The 16,794-nt window shown below is 41.9% G+C and overlaps 1 protein-coding gene across 1 annotated transcript in view; it reads left to right on the forward strand.

The window, feature by feature from the left end:
- GUCY2C (guanylate cyclase 2C) overlaps positions 1–16,794 on the forward strand; it is a 91,256-nt gene that overhangs the window by 42,143 nt on the left and 32,319 nt on the right. Inside the window, exons 9-15 of the mRNA XM_075553086.1 lie at positions 2,300–2,385; positions 5,191–5,296; positions 8,995–9,076; positions 12,201–12,306; positions 14,603–14,665; positions 15,911–15,982; positions 16,448–16,552. Coding sequence (XP_075409201.1) covers positions 2,300–2,385; positions 5,191–5,296; positions 8,995–9,076; positions 12,201–12,306; positions 14,603–14,665; positions 15,911–15,982; positions 16,448–16,552 — 620 coding nt within the window. The remainder of the gene's footprint in view (positions 1–2,299; positions 2,386–5,190; positions 5,297–8,994; positions 9,077–12,200; positions 12,307–14,602; positions 14,666–15,910; positions 15,983–16,447; positions 16,553–16,794) is intronic.

The raw sequence follows: 16,794 nt of genomic DNA on the forward strand, positions 1-16,794 counted from the left end.
AAAACTCAAGTGGAGAAATGGTTTTCTTGTTTCAAAAAGGTGAAATGTCAGTTGATGACAAACCTCGTTCTGGACATCTGTCAACTTCCTGAATGGATGAAAATGTTGACTCATAGTGCAATTTGATACATTCTACCAGGTTAGGCTGTTAATCAAGCTTTCTATGTAGAAGATTGCGTAACTGTGTGACCAAAAAAGGCCTGATTTGTGGCAGACGGGGGACTGGTTTTGCCACCACAACAATACATCTGCTCACACAGTCATCTCAATGGGCCAGTTTTTGGCAAAAACAACATGCCTCTCTTGCCCCATGCACCTTACTCACCTGGCTTTGCTCTGTGTGACTTCTTTTTGTTTATGCGAATGAAGAGGGACATGAAAGGACAGTAATTTGAAGACATAGGGAGGTGCTGTCAGCAATCCAGACACATGAGTTTTAAAAATGTTTCCAAGAATGGAATCTCAGATTTGACAAATGTATTAAGTGTAATGGAGAGTACTTTGAAGGTGAGAAGGCTGTAAAAAAATTTAAATACTTAGCTTTGAAAAACAAACTTCCGTGGTTTGGGGGGTACCCCATCGTATAATGGAATGAAACGTTATCTTGTCCTGTCCTATCTTCATGATCATTGGTATGTTTGAGTCTGTTTTTGAAGCTATTATTATCAATTCATCTCATTAAGATTTTTCTCCTTTTTGCTGACTCTCCACTTTATCAGACATGAAGTCCTCTTCTAGTGTTTGTAGTTGTCTTCTCTAACATACCTAAAACCTTGCTCTGTGAGACAGCGTCATCCAATAGAGCCACTGCAGAGTATGCCTTCTTCTCTTGACTCTGTAGCAACCAAAGGCCTGAGGAGTTGCACCAGTGGTTGGCTTAGGATGGATAATAGGGAAAGATGACATCTGTTCACTTGAAGAAGCAGGGAGGTAGAATGTATTGGTCATGTCCTTGCACTAAGTTCTGCCAGGCATTAATATACTTTCTAAGTTAATTTTCTGTGCCCATAGCCAAGTATCTACTAACACAGGCATGAAGCCTGGAGACATTTGTCTATTCCTAAAGTAGATATTTGTCTAGTCTAGGAACTTATTCACCTTACAACCCTGGGAAAGAAAGTTAATATCTCTGACTTCATTTTTTTTTAAATCAATAAAATAGAGATGATACTTTCTATGTCATGGTAGTTTAGATGAACTATAAGAGAAAATGCATATAAAATGCTTACTACAGAGTTGGCATATAATAAACATAATGCTAGTTCTTAGGTTCTACAATGTGAAAATGCAGATATTTTATCCTTTTTTAACCATACGGCCATTTCATAGGTTTACTCTATATTAACATTCTTTCATAGATGAGAAAGCTAAAACTCACAGAATGTTTTCGGTGTTGTATAGCTAATAAGTGATAGAGTATTATTTTGAGCATTTTATAATATAAGTTAGAACTTGCAGAGACCTAAACAACTGTGTTATTAGTCTAGTGTATGTATACACACACACACACACACATATACACACATATATTCCTAGCAAAACCTTGCTACTAATCATCAGGAGGAATTTATTGACTGATTTGGTGCCATCCTTAATACAATGAAAAAAATATTTCCTTCAAAATAAGTATGTGCTAGTCCAGCTTGACCAGAGAACCAAATCCAGAGACACTCATATATTTGTGTAAGAAAGAGCTTTATATCAAAGAGTATTGTATAGTAAGAAAACTTCCCAGCCCAGTCCAGACCAAGTCCATAGGTGTGATATTAGCTCATAAATCTGATACTAGTCCATCAATCTCTGTTCAAATGTACAGAGCCACAGGCAATTATGCAGAATGCAGGAAGATCACAGTCAGGGGGTGAAGAGTCTTGTGGCTCCAATTGGGATGGAAGCATCACAGGGATGGTGCAGGTGGCTCACTGTGTCTTTCAATAGGAAGGTGAAGCAGAGACAGAGAGGGGCCGGCCTCCAGTGAGCCATTTATCTCTGTTATGCTTCCAAATGGGGTCACCAAACTGTGACCTGATTGACAGGCTAAACTCCACCCCTTCACTCTTAATACCCTCAAGTTGACATAACTACCACAAATGGTAGTTAATATGGCCAATAAAAATGTCCTTCAGAGATCTTGAAGCAAAGAACCAATTCAGGTAGCCTCTAACTAGATGGCAAAAGCTAACCTTTCTTAAGTAACAGAGCATTTTGAATTGGTTTTACCAGCCCCTGTCTGTGTTCAACCATTCTCTTTAGGGAAGAAGCCAATGATGGCCATTAACTCTCTCTGATTTTGCTCTAGGAGCCTTGGGTCCTGTGACTTTGGATGATTGTGGTGACATTGACAAAACCATGGTGCTTCTGTATACCTCTACGGATACCAACAAAGTATGTCTTACCCCAAAATGTGACTCCTTACAGGAAACATGGGTGATGTGATCGTATTAAGACTGGGTTAGGCGAGATAACTTGAAATAGGGGCAATAGTGAAGGAAGTGGAGGAGATCTGTCTAGGAATTGTTTATATGTTTAGTTCAGCTTTAAAATGATGCCACACCTAGGGAAGTCTTTCTTAATTGTTTTTGACTAATAGAACTTCTTGTTCAGAATATCTACTTTATGTATATGTATATTTTATGTGTATATATCATATATGAACATATGATATATACAATATATTAAGATGATTTATGATAAATTGAAACAAAAGCCAGATTATTAATGGGATGCATACCAATGAGAGGAGGACAATTCATTATTTAGAACTCCATATTCACTTCCACAACTAAATATTTCAGTGAAATAATCCCTCTTCTTTCCAGATAAACTTCCACAAAAAGCATAAATTATATAATCCTCTGGCTCATACAAACAGCCCTATAATGTTATGTTTCCACTAATATTGGATCCTTTCCACAAAGAGAGTTGCTCTTCCCTCGCCATCTCTCCAGCACTTTGTTTATTCTCTGGCACAGAGGGGATGGGGAGAAATCGGGAGCTAAGAAAATGAGCATGAAGAGAAAATATTCTGAAATTGAATGTGGTATTGATTGCACAAATCTTAATATGATTGAACAGTTAAATTTCACAATATGTGACGTATATGTCAATATATTTTTCCCTTTAAAAAAGAACATTCCTGAGAAAATGGGTGGCATCTGATAGAGTGTATATTTAGTTAACTGTATAGTACCAATGTTAATTTGTTGATTTTCATCAACGTAAAGAGATCTATAGAACGTTAGCATTAGGAAAATCTGGGTGACGGTAAAGTGCTAGCATGACAGAACTCTGCACGGTGTTCACCAACTTTTTAAAACATGAGAAAAGATCATGGAATTTTCCTCCACACTTTTGGAAGCCTAAACGGGAAGCATATGTTTAACATATGTGTAACTGTAGTAGCTATGTTTTGTGTACATGTGTATGCGTTTTAAACAAAATTAGCTATATACCAAAAGAAGGAAAGACGAGGAAGAAGGACTAGACAGTCCACTTCTGAGGGATTGGCCAGTTGAAATGAGGAAGCATACCAACTGCAATGTTTTAACAAACCGAGGACCCTCTAGGAAATGATTGACACAGTGGCTCAACAATGGGCTCAGACATAACAACAGTCGTGAGGATGGTGCAGGACCAGGCAGTGTTTCAGTCTGCTGTGCACAGGGTCACTGAATTGGAACCGACTGCACAGTACCCACCAAGAACACTGTCCCATGGGGATGTTGTGGGGGTTTCATTTTTGCTACTGCTGTTTTTTTACATGGAAACTTTTGTTACCAAAGTTGCTCTGAAGGAGTTGCCTAATGCCAATCGGGTTATAGCAAAAGGAAAAACTTAATTGTGTGGACACATGGTTCAGTGGGTTCTTATCTAGAGACTGAGCCCCTACCTCCCCGACAGGGAGCATTTTATAGGGAAGAGAAGTGGGATTCCACGGCTGTCTGTGATAGGTCGCTGAGCCAGCAAGCAGGATCACAGAAACAGAAACAAGCAGGTACATAGGCTGTTGGGCACTGGCTATCCAGTAGCTAGCACAAGCATGTTCCAAGAAGCAGAAGCAGGCAGACTGGTTCAGGCGTGGAAGGGAGGGGGTGCTTAATGGTCACCAGGGCCTTTTCATATTCCCTAGGTTTCTTTGTCTTCAGAGCAGCGTGTGGTCCCTGCCTCACTTTCATATGACACTATCTTCACATGTGAAGGAGTGATGGTGAATTTAAAAGGCTGGTCTTTTTTTCAGATGTCTCTTACAAGGCCAATTCAGTGTATGCAACCAATATAGAATATCACGTATTAATATTCACCTGGGAAATTAGTTGAAAATTAACCCATTGTTTTAGAAATTTCAATAGTGCTTTGAACAGAACAGCACATTAGAGAAAAAAGATGAAAGAGATCAGAAAATTATGTAATTGCTATCAGCAAAGAAATGGAGAATTTCTATCAGGCCACTTGATAGGTAACAACATGTTAAAGTGGACTTTACCTGTGATGACTTTTGTCTGGAAATCACTATCAGTGGCAGTTGCATGGGAATTGCTTCCCCATGGAACTCCTTGTCAGCATGGAGTTTAATTTCTCTTGGCCTCTGTTTTAACCTTTGCACGTTAAAAACTTGACCTTGTTCTCCCAAGAGCAAAAGAACCTATGTGAGGTCGGGGTCAGTGGTAGAGACCATGATCATAAAGAAACAGAGATCACTGTGTAAAAGGGGAAAAGCAAGACACATGTTTCTTACCAAAAGAAACAGACTTTGATCATTCTCAGAGGTGGGAGGGAAGGGAAGCAAAGGGGAAGCAATAGGGTAGAGGGTAGACAGGTGTTAACTTGGATGAAGGAGAGAGAATGTTCTACAAGAGGGAGAAGAGGAAAAAAAGTAGTGGTGGTGGTGGTTGGGAGGCTTGACAAGTTATTGAATGCAAGAACGGTGATCTGGAATGAAATGCAGACCCCCGTCTAAGTCACAATTAAGAGAGGGAGAGGAGCATGCTGTCCTCCTTGCACCTTGAGTCCGTGTGCCTACTGTGAACTAAGAGATTGATCCTAACTAGTCCCCGGAGGTTGTACAATGAAAAGGTTTAATAATGAAAATTCAAGTGTCATTGGGTGGAATGGTTATTCTCACTAGAAGTTCTCTTTCTTTTTTCCTGCTCCCACCCCTCCAACCCCCCGCCCCTTTATCCCCTGGCACAGTACAAGGTTCTTTTGACCTATGTTGCAAATCACACTGAATCGGTGGATGCAAGCCCGACATTCGTCTGGAAGGACCATAAACTCCCCACAGACGTTCCAAGCCTGGGTAAGGTACTCTTACTGGATTTTCTTTCCCTGAAATTGGTTTTTTGATAACGAGAGTAAAATTTATGGACATCAATTAGCCTGTTACTTTTTCTTCTGTTTCATTTTACGTTCTTGTCAGAGTTATATTTGCTAAGTTTGCACATGTGGACAAACCTTGCATGGTAGGTTGACATGCTGGAAAGTGTGCCAAGTCATGTGGTAGCTGCGCTGGGGTTCACAACTGCACAAACACCCACACATGTGTGACTGGGGAATCCCCGTAAGTTTGCACATGTGGACAAACCTTGCATGGTAGGTTGACATGCTGGAAAGTGTGCCAAGTCATGTGGTAGCTGCGCTGGGGTTCACAACTGCACAAACACCCACACACGTGTGACTGGGGAATCCCCATTGTCCAAGAGGCCAAGCTCATGGGGGCCCCGAGTAGACCGGGGGTGGGCCCTGGGAGGGCATGGAAGCTTGTGAGTGCCCTGCACACTAGAGGCCCTCCTTATATCATGCCCCTGAGGGGCATGGCCAAGAGGAAGTGCCAAGAGAGCAAGTGAGCAAGGGGTCAAGAGTGCCTAGGAGCCCAAGTGCATGTGAACCCTGAGAGGGCCCTGAAGGGGCATGCCTGGGCAGTGCATGTGTGCCCCTGACCTCTGACCTACCACAAGACCAGAGCAAAAGAGAGAAATTCGCTTTCCTGGAGCTGGTTTTTAATACCTATGGCTGGGGAGGTGTGATTGAAGGTATTGGTTGACTTCACTGGCTGAGTTCAGGCCCACCTGTGTGATGTACCTAAGGTGGAGGTTAGGACACTCCTGTGCTAAGGGGTCCTAGTCTGTGCATGCTTAGTTTGGGGTCTTCTCATAAATGTATAAAGGCTGCCCGATTTCTTTCCAACCTCCTCTATGGGGGCCTTTGTAGGCATGAGAGGGACCTCCGCTGTTCCCTAAATCTAGCTACCCAACATTACTTTTAATATTCTTCACCAGCATCATAATTCAAATGGATCAACTCTTCTTCACTCTTCCTTACTCAATAGCCAACACTCACATTCAGATGAGGCTGTTGCAGATCCCATGACTTGAGTCAGGTGCACCTTAGTCCTCAAAGTACTATCCTTGCTTTTCAACGCTTTCAAGAGGACGTGTGCAGTTCATGTACCAGTGCAATGTCTCGTCTGACCGCTTGACTGCTGCTTCCATGAGCATCGATTGTGGATCCAAGCAAGATGACATCCTTGACAACTTCAGTCTTTTCTCCATTTATCATGATGTCATCGAATGGGCAAGTTCTGAGGAGTCTGGTCTTCTTTACATTGAATGGTAATCCATACTGAACGTTGCAATTCTTGGTCTTTATCAGTAAGTGCTTCAAGTCCTCCTCACTTTCAGCCAGTAAGGTTGTGTCATCTGAATATTGCAAGTTATTAATAGGCCTTCCTGAAATCCTGATGCCACATTCTTCTTTGTTTAAGCCAATCTCTGATTTGCTCAACATGCAAATTGAATATATATGGTGAAAGGATACAGCCCCGATGCACACCTTTCCAGATACATGATCAACTCGCTGGAAGAGATCCATATTTGTGCACATTCCAAAGAAAGATAAGAAAACAGAATGCTCGAATTATAGAACCATATCACTGATATCACTTGCAAGTAAAATTTTGCTGAAGATCATCCAACAACAGTTGCAACAGCACATTGACAGGGAGCTACCAGAAGCTCAGGCCAGATTCAGAAAAGAACGTGGAACAAGGGATATAATTGCTGATGTCAGATGATCTTGACTGAGAGCAGAGAATCCTGGAAAGATGTTAGCTTGTGCTTCATTCATTGACTATGCAAAGGCCTCCAACTGTGTGCGTCATAACAAGCTATGGCTAGCCTTGAGAAGAATGGGAATTTCAGAGCACTTCATTATGTTCATGTGGAACTTGCACACGAATCAAGGGGCAATTGTGTGAACAGAACAAAGCATAGTCTTAATGCCATCTTCTTCCAGTCTATTAGTATAGCAGAGAACTCGCTCAAATAGGACTAGCCACAGGCATAGAATGATAATAAAACCCATAGGAATTAAGGCTATAAGGACTATATTAATGGACATCTCATCACTATATTTCTATTGTCCGCCAAACTTTTACTCATTCTGTCTATTGTTTGGAGTCCATTCTACTTTGAGCTCATGTCTTCTGTTCTAATAGGGACCATTTGTGTCATCAACCATTACTTCTATAACTTCCAGCCTTGTTATTGTCTTTCTCAGTCTAGGCTTGCTCCTCTCCAGACTGCTACCCAGGATCATATCCAGACTGTTCAGTGCTTCCTGATGTTGTGTTCACTTTTTCCTAGATTCCACTTACTCTTCTGGAGACCTCTCAAATCATCCACCCACAGAGCTCCACTCACATACTAGGGCTGCGATCAGTAACATCGCCTATATTCGCCATTGTTCCTCTGTGACCTAGTAGAGCTTGGGAAGGACCACTATTACAGAATACTCTAAATTGCCTTAGCTTTCTTTTATTTGTGACCTGTATTTCAAAAGTTATTATTCTTTTTCTATGGTTCCGCCCTAGGTGCATTGGTTTTGAGGATACTAAGTTGATTTTTGTCACCAAAATTATTCTATGTAATGGACATATTTTATTATCTTGGAAAGTTTGGTGATTTCTATAAAGAAGAAGACACATGTATAAACCACAAGGGTAGCTGAAATTAACCCACACTCTCTGGGTACATGTTAAGCAATACTCTTCAGTGTGAGGACCTATGTTACCAATGAGGTAGTAGTGACCTATATTACCAATGGAACAAAACATTTTAAAGGCTGTGTTAGTCTGGGTACACTAGAGAAATAAATTCATAGACACTCATGTGTATAAGAAAGACCTTTATATACAAGAGTAATTGGACATTGAGAAAATATCCTAGCCCAGTCCAGATCAAGTTCATAAATCTGATATTAGCCCATACGGTCAATACCAATCTATAAATTCCTCTTCAAACTCACAAAACACATGAAATGATGCCGATTGCAAGAAGATCACAGGCCAGTGGATGGAAAGTCTTGTAGGTCCAGTGGCAGTGAGAGCAACTCAGTGCTAGCAGGGGTCTCCACATGGCTCCTCCATGGGCTCTGGCTCCATTAGCCTCTCTCCATGTGGCTTGTCAACAGCAATGTTTTGCAGGGAGTGAGCAAACATGTGTCCTGCCTCCAAGGAGCTATTTATCTCCTTAGCACCTCCAAATGAAGCCATCAAGCTGGGACCTGATTGAAAGGCTAAACTTCACCCCTTCACTCTTAAGACTCAAATCGACAACAGATTGTATAATTATCACAAAGGCTTTCCTTTTTTTTTTTTTTTAAAAAGAAGACTCTATTCTTATTTTAGCAAGTTATATTACACCATGGATAGTGATGACCAGCTTTTGTGAGAAATACTCAGACTCGAGGCAAGTTCCTGTGCATCTGAGTAGAATGTGCTCCGTAAGTTTTCAGGGACTCTTCTTTGGGAAATAGAGCCCCAGATCTACCAATGCCTCTGCATGGACTTGAACTTCCAGCCTTTGGGTTAGCAACTGAAGATGTTAACCATTTGCATGAACCAGGGGCTCCATGAAACAGCTAGAACCATTGGAAGTGTTTTTATTCTCTTCTTCAAGGTCATGCCTAATCCACTTTTAACTGTCTTTTTGTCCATAGGCCCTCACATCCTGATGATTGCAGTCTTCACCCTCACAGGCACTGTGATCGTGCTCCTGGTCATTGCTCTCCTGGTGCTGAGGTACTACTCTTTCGGCCCTACCCCAGCTCATCCTTCAAAAAGAAACAATGTGGTTTGATGATAATGAATGCTCACAAAGGGGTCTCTAAGCCGGTCTAAGATCATGAAGGCACTCTGTATCAAAGACTATATATATGAAGGGCAGCATATTACTGAGTGGAACACTTCAGAGACGGAGACACCTGAACTGGAACTGCATGTCTGTGATGGACCAGCTGTGGTGTCTTAACCATGTGATTTGACCTCTTAAATAGGTTATTTAGATCCACTTTACTCATCTGAGCTGTTGTGGAAAATGTAAATAGAATAGGGATGGTGGATATCACATTATAGGCATGTCGTAAATGAAAATCATTATTTTGACATTTTATTATAATAGTATAGAAAATTCTGAAGCCACTATATTACTATTTTAGCATCAGAAAATTGAGATCCAGGGAAGTAAAGTGGCTAATCTAGAAAACATTATTAAGTAGTGTGTAGAACCTGAACTAGAATGCAGGCTACTAGATGATCAGTTCCATGATTATTCTACAAGAATAACAAGTATCTAACCTAGTGGTGGGATCACAGTGGATACTCGGAGACATTTGTTAAATATGTAAACAAATGAGTGACATATAGCATCCTAATCTCTGTGTCTTAAACATAAAACATTGTATCCTGATTGGATCATTGGGGCCACTTCCATCCCCTGAATAAGCAAGACAGCTCTGTGAAACACCCTCTTTGGACTGCCCTTATGATTTCTCCAGGAAGTATAATGGATGTTTTTCTTCAGGCTCTTGCAAGTCTGGGCTGCTCTGCAATGTAAGAGACAGTGAGCGACCCTACAGGACAGGGTAGAACTGCCCCTGTGACTTTCCAAGGCTGTAACTTTTTAAGAGAGTAGGAAGCCCTGTCTTTTGTCAGTGGAGTGGCTAGCAGTTTCAAACTGCTGACTTTTGGGTTCACAGTCTAGTTAGTAACCCCGATGCCACCAGCGCTCCCATGAGCTGGCATGGCCTCGATGGCAGTGAGCTTGGCTCTGGTTTATATGTTCAGGATGGGGCGACCAGTTAGTTGAGGATGAGCAGAAAGCTAATTTTGGGAAGAATAATTCCTGTCCAGAGCAAAAACCGGTGTAACTGCCGCTCCTCACAAACCAAATCCAAACGAGTGTCGGCTTAGACCGGGGTGAACCACACAGAGTGCCCAGGGGGAAAATGATATGTTCCATTACGCTCAAGCATCAACGGAGATGCGGGATTCTCTAATGCCCGCAACAAGGATGTGTTGCAAAGGAGATCTGGAAGGCATGGTGTTACGCTTGTAGTTTCCTGCTAGAAGATGATACAAGAAAGAGGGTCAATGAACGATAGCACCTCTGATCTGAAAGGGAATGGCAGGCCCACCGAGTCCCAAGAATCTCCTGTGGGCCAGAAATGAGAACACGGAACCCTTCAAGGCATGATGGTCACTTTCATTGCTTCCAGGTTTTAGGCTCATAATCTCACTGCCACTGAGTGGGTTCCAACTCCTGGTGCCCCCACAAGACAGAGTAGAACTGCCCCTCTGGGCTTCAAGCCTACCCATCTTGACTGGAGAAGAAAACCTCTTTTTCCTGCCATGAAGCAGCCGGTGGGTTCAAACGGCTGGCCTTGCCCTCAGCAGACCCATGCATAGCCCACAATGCTACCAAATCTTAATGACACCAGGATCAGTTAGTGGTCTTTAATATCCCATTTCTTACGTATCTATAGATGTGTACTCTGCATTAGGTGGAAGGCAGGAAAAGAAGGATCGCCCCACTTAGGAGACATTAGGAAAGGCAGCATGAGTGCCTTTTGGAAGTTGGTCAAATGACAGCAAGGAAAGGCATGCTCAGGGAAAAGCAAACAGATCAAGGGAGGAGCAGACAGATTCTGGATTCAGGTAAGCAGGCATCAAAACGTTGAATATGATAGAGGTGCCATTAGAAATCAATTGAGAATGATGTCAGGATGGTAGACTTTCCATATGGAAGATACTTAAATAAAATCTTAACTGCTACCAGACAGAAAAGTACATTTCATTCCATGTGAAGTTTCAAGTTCATTAAAGAATTCTATGTGAAAATCAAAATTCAAAACTCTTAGAAAGATTTAAAGGGTATAGATCTCAGTATTCCTCAGTTGAGGTAAAAGAAAGTCATGGTGGGGTATATATATAATCAAAACCTTTTGTACAACAATGTCAAAACAAACCATAAAGTAGAAGTTATGACAGAGGGACAAAGGATTTGTTTTTCAGAATGTATAAGGAGCTCATGTAAATCAATATGGAAAGGACAAAAGCATAATAAAAATGAGCAAAATTATGCATAGGCAATTTCAGACAAGCACTAAAAGAGGTAGAAAACATTTGAAATATGCTCAGTCTCTAGTAATCAGAACAATGTAAATTAAAGCCACAGTCAAACAGTTTTTTGCATATATACCAAGAATGGGGAAAAAAACCCAACTTAATGGCAAATGCTGTCAAGAAAAAAGGAAACAGGGATTGTCATGACGGGGGTGAGAGCAATTTGTGAGCAGTGCCTGTAACCTTGAAAGTATGTATCCCTACAGCCAAAGAATTCTGCTCTATCCACGGTTCCTGAATAAAAGAATTTTGAAAATTTAAGTTTTCCTATGTTGAGATACATGTTGTTAAATTTTCTTTGTAATTTTTACCCTTTTGCCTAGATATTTTGGAAAGGCAAAAATGCTTAAAAGAAATGGGCTTATTAAAAATTTTTGGTACATCTCTGGTAGTTTAAAGTGAACAATTTTGCCTCTCAAAGTTACCAACGTTCAGTTTTTTTCTCTCTTGTGTTTTGTTTTCTTCATGCCTTTTCCATGTTATCAATCATGTCCTTTATGTCCGTAAAGGATGGTTTCAGGACCGGGAAAGAAAGGTACCTAAAGGATTGCATTCAGAAATCCTGGCAGGTCCCTAAGGCCAGTGCTTGGCTGCTTGGAGAGCGTGGGGCTACACAATTGGGCTAGCCTCCCTCGCCACACAGTTACTGAGGCTTATTGAAGCTCTCAGTTTTCTCGTTGTTCCGAAGCTAATGGCATAAATACTAATAAAAACTGACTGACACATTCTATTCCTTTCACAGGAAGTACAAGAAGGACCATGAACTTCGCCAGAAAAAATGGTCCCATATTCCTCCTGAAAAGATCATGCCTCTGGAAACCAATGAGACCAATCATGTTAGTCTGAAGGTAAGGTTGAAGAATACTGGGACTGGTACAACATGTCAGGACAATGTCGTTGGAGAAGGAAATGTATCAAGCAGAGAGAGTTTGTTTTAGAATCCAAGTCTTAGCTATTTCCTAATTCTCAGCATCTGCTGGATATCACCTAGTGAATCGAATGAGCACTTCGGTATCTCTGAGCCACAATCTATTCTGCCACTTTCTTCCTGTCATTTAATGTCATTTAACATCTCTGCTCTATTTATAAAATGAGAAAAGGAAGAACGGACGGTAACCGACATTATTAATATGCATTGTGTCAAGCACCATGCTTGAACTTGATATAATTTATTTCATTTAAATTTCAAAATAGACTTCAGGTAAGAATTAGCAAAGACAATGCATCCCAGGTTTTTATTAGAATCAAATGGAAAGGTGCAATCATCCAGAAACTTCTCTCTGCCTTTAGACCAGAAGTCATTAACTGGCAGGCTACAAGCCACATCTAGTGTGCAGATGGGTATGTGTGTGTGTGTATTTCACATTCAATGTTAAACATTTTAAAATCCATTCCCATGATATAGAGATCATGAAATAGCATATAAAAATCTAGACGACAGCTTCATTTGACAAATCAAGGATCTGGCACTGCATGGTAGCCATCACCCAGGGCTGACGGGACTGCTTCCCTTAGACAGCTGGCAGAATCTCTTTACTTGGGGTGCTGCTTGGATCCTTTGCGTAACCCCACTTTTTCACACTGTGTATCTGTTTGCCCATTAAAAACAATATAACCCTGCCATGGACTTCCGAAGATAAGAGAAACCACGCATCTGACCACCCAGAATCACAGCCACTCACCCCCTCGTCCCGGTTCTTTCAGCAGGATCCCTTAAGTGTATACTTTAAAATAGTATTTGTCAATTGAAAGGCTTGTCACATTGTAATTTGGGTGAACATTGGCTTTCCATTCATCAGTTTATGCATAGTTTGTGATACTGTGACCCTACTGCCATCTATGTCATGTAAGCACGCTCTTCTCACGTCTCCCTGTGTTTACCATTTCCATGTGTCTTTCTTTGGGAGCCCTTCCTGCCTGCAGAACTTTACCCCTGGGCGAACGCTGCTCTTTGGATCCCATGTCATTTTTTTAAAGGACATTTATTAAAGTCTTAATCAGGACCAGGACAACACAAAAGCAGGGACATGCTAGTCAAATGAGGGAAACCATTAGCATGATATCATAATGGTGCCCAAGGGTATGCAGAACTTTAAAAAGACACAGGGGGTCAAGGAAAACTGTCACAGACAAAAAAAGAAAGAAAGACAATTCACAAATGCCTGATGGGCCTCATGCATCAGGTCAATACATCATAGTTACAGGTGGAATGACTGGAGCAGGAACTAGGCTCTGATTGGCACATGTATATTGTGGTAGCCAGAGGAGCCTACGATATTACAGGGGCCTCCCCAAGGTCGTTAGGGCATGGCTCATGACTATCAACCCCTGTTAACCCCCATACAGTTAATCCCATCAAGGGCACAACCAAGCTACCCCCCAAGGGAGAGTTCCCTCCCTGGACTGCTCAGGTGTGTGGAGGTATTGCCCTTTGCAGTGCACACGGTCTGTCGGCAGGACTCTCCATATCCATGGTTGAAGTTTACAGGGGATCCAATGGGGGCTTGAAGCACAGGAGGACTCGGAAAATTGATCTGGGGCTTGAACTGTCATCCATAGCCAAACCAGCTGCTCAGACTTGAAGCTCTAATGCAATTGTCTCCTCTCATCGGGGGTTTTATTATGTACAATCCTGGGATCACACAGGCTGGTGTGTTTCTGTGAGGACGTGTCACTTCACTTATTTATATGGCTACTTATTTGAAGACACAATTTGGACCTTTAGGTGTGAGTTTGCTGTGAATTTCCAGACGCTGCCCTGTACAACTCCAATGCACAACAAGCTCCCCTTACAGCATCTCTGTGTAGCTATAAGCCGTGGTTCCCAATAGAAAGGGGGCCGGGGCAAAGGAAGCAAAGAAAATGGGCAGTTAAAGTGAGCACCAGGTGGGAAGGAGGAAAGGAGAGAAGCATCTTCATGCTCCCCCCCAACCCCACAACAGGAGTGGTAGCCAACCAGGAAGAAAATGTTGTTGGGATATGAAGATGGAGAGTGAGAGGAAAACACATGCTGATTCTAAGAATTTGTTCTGAGAGCCTAGCACGCAACCGAGCAAACAGGTAGTCCGTTGAGTGGAGGCTCGCGGTCTTTGACTGGCGATAGCAGGAACAAGATAAGGAACTAATTGGTCTGTTTCGATCCAGATCGAGGAAGACAAGAGACGAGACACAATTCAGAGACTTCGACAGTGTAAATACGACAAAAAGGTGATTATCGTCTTTCTTGATTCTCAAGCTTTCAATCGGGCCCGTGTTCTGGTCTTCCTGCTCATTTTTACCACGGCTCTTGTTGGCAATGCCCGCATGGGATCCACAGGTTCAAGGGGCTGTCCTTGCCGCCCTTCTCAGGGGCCCTGGGCTGTGTTTCAAGTGTTGCAAAGCTCGCAATCCCGAGGAAACTGAAGGGTAAATAGAATGGTGGGAGAAGCGCAGAGTGTTGGAATTAAAGAAATAGGAAAGAGGTTCCGTGCACTCTGGGCAAAGGTGGGATGTTAAGTTGATTCATGGTTGTGGGAAATGACAATCCTCCTAGAGATGATTTGCATTTCTCTTCCTTCATTCCCCATTCCTTTTGATTTAATCATTCTTGAAGAGAATGAGCCAATCATAGTCCAGGTAGTAGAAGCCAGGGATATAAGGATCAATAAAATGTTGTCAGAGCTTTCCGGGGTTCACAGTTTAGTGTGGAGGCGGACACACAACAAGTGGTTGTAGTACACGTCCAGGTAGTCCCCAACTTCTAACATGAAAATTGTGACAAACTGCACTTATGCCATCCTTTTTATTCCACACATCTTATCATTAGCAATATGGACAAGACATCAGGTTGCAGCAGGTCATTTGTTGGCACTACCATTCTCAAGTGTTCACTCACGGATGTTCTATTTTACAGTTTAGTGGTTGTACAAAACATTGTCATATTGCCGAGTACGGTCAGATCTACAGTGAAGTTGATGTTGATGGCAAAGTCATTATGGAGAGATGGTCAGGCAGTGCTCAGCAAAATTCCACAGCCTACCCTGACATTATGTCATAGCACGGACACCCACTTCCTCACAGAACAGGCTTAGACAACCGAAAACAAAACCCACTGCCAGGATGAGTGACTCAGTTTATTCAATGTGACTTTACTCAGCTCCTTACCCTAAGAAGCACCACTTGTTGATTTGGCATGAGGTCTTCTGCTTACATCAGAGGTAACATGATGGACCTGTGGGAATGGAATGCCATGACAGTCGGGGACTACCTATGAATACTATTAAGTGCTTATGTTACCATAAGCAACCACCCCCAAACCCACCCACAGCTAGCTATCAAGTTCATTGTGTAGGACAAAGTAGAAGGCCCACAGGGTTTCTGAGGCTATAATTTTTACAGGAGCGAATTGCCACATCTCTCTTCCATACTTATGCTACAGCAGCTCCGTAATTCAATGATTTTTTATTTTTGCAGCGAGTGATTCTAAAAGATTTGAAGCACAATGATGGCAATTTCAATGAGAGACAGAAGATAGAGTTAAATAAGGTATGCTTCCCCCATTCCAAACTCTTAAATCAGAAACCATTTCACCCCACTTGTGCCCGCCTCTGAAGTTCCTGGTGGGGCAAGGCGTTAGTGGGGAGGCTAATGGAAAGACTTCAGACAAAAAGGTAAGTGGCTCTTCTTGTACTTGTTGAAAATTCTAGCAAGAAATGGAGACTGATGTTTGGCAAAACACCTTGGAGATCTTATATGTCCTTAGAAAAGGCCCTATTAATACTTGACAACAGTCAAAGGTCTGTATTCAAGATTCCCTGTGAACCAAAGAAAGCCTGCCAAATAAGATTTAATTTAAGGTGTACTAAGAAATAGGTACTGGCATTTCAACTTATAAAGAGTAGTGCATCTTCCTAAAGATTAAAGAGTCATTGGTTGGCATATTGATTTTCACTCTGGTATCGCTTTCTGGGTGATTTGTTTTAGAAATAAAACAAGTTCGTATTATTTCAGTTGCTTCAGATTGACTATTACAACCTGACCAAGTTCTACGGCACAGTGAAGCTCGAGGCCATGATCTTTGGGGTGATCGAATACTGTGAGAGAGGCTCCCTCCGGGTAAGCAGCCATGGTCATTTCCACTTTCCTAACTGGTGAATGAAAAGAAACATCCACATTCGTTTGGTGAAATACTATCACACAATTATCTAGAAAAGTTGGTGCTTTCCAAACTAGACCAACCAGATTTCATCAATCAATCCTATTGCATCGAAATTCATGATCAAGGTGAAAAATGAACATATTTTGATTTGGGGGAGTGAGGGAGAACAAGTGAGTGATTAGCAGCCAGTCAGTTTTGT

The sequence above is a fragment of the Tenrec ecaudatus genome, chromosome 6 (genome assembly GCF_050624435.1).
Source record: "Tenrec ecaudatus isolate mTenEca1 chromosome 6, mTenEca1.hap1, whole genome shotgun sequence".
Lineage (NCBI taxonomy): Eukaryota > Metazoa > Chordata > Mammalia > Afrosoricida > Tenrecidae > Tenrec > Tenrec ecaudatus.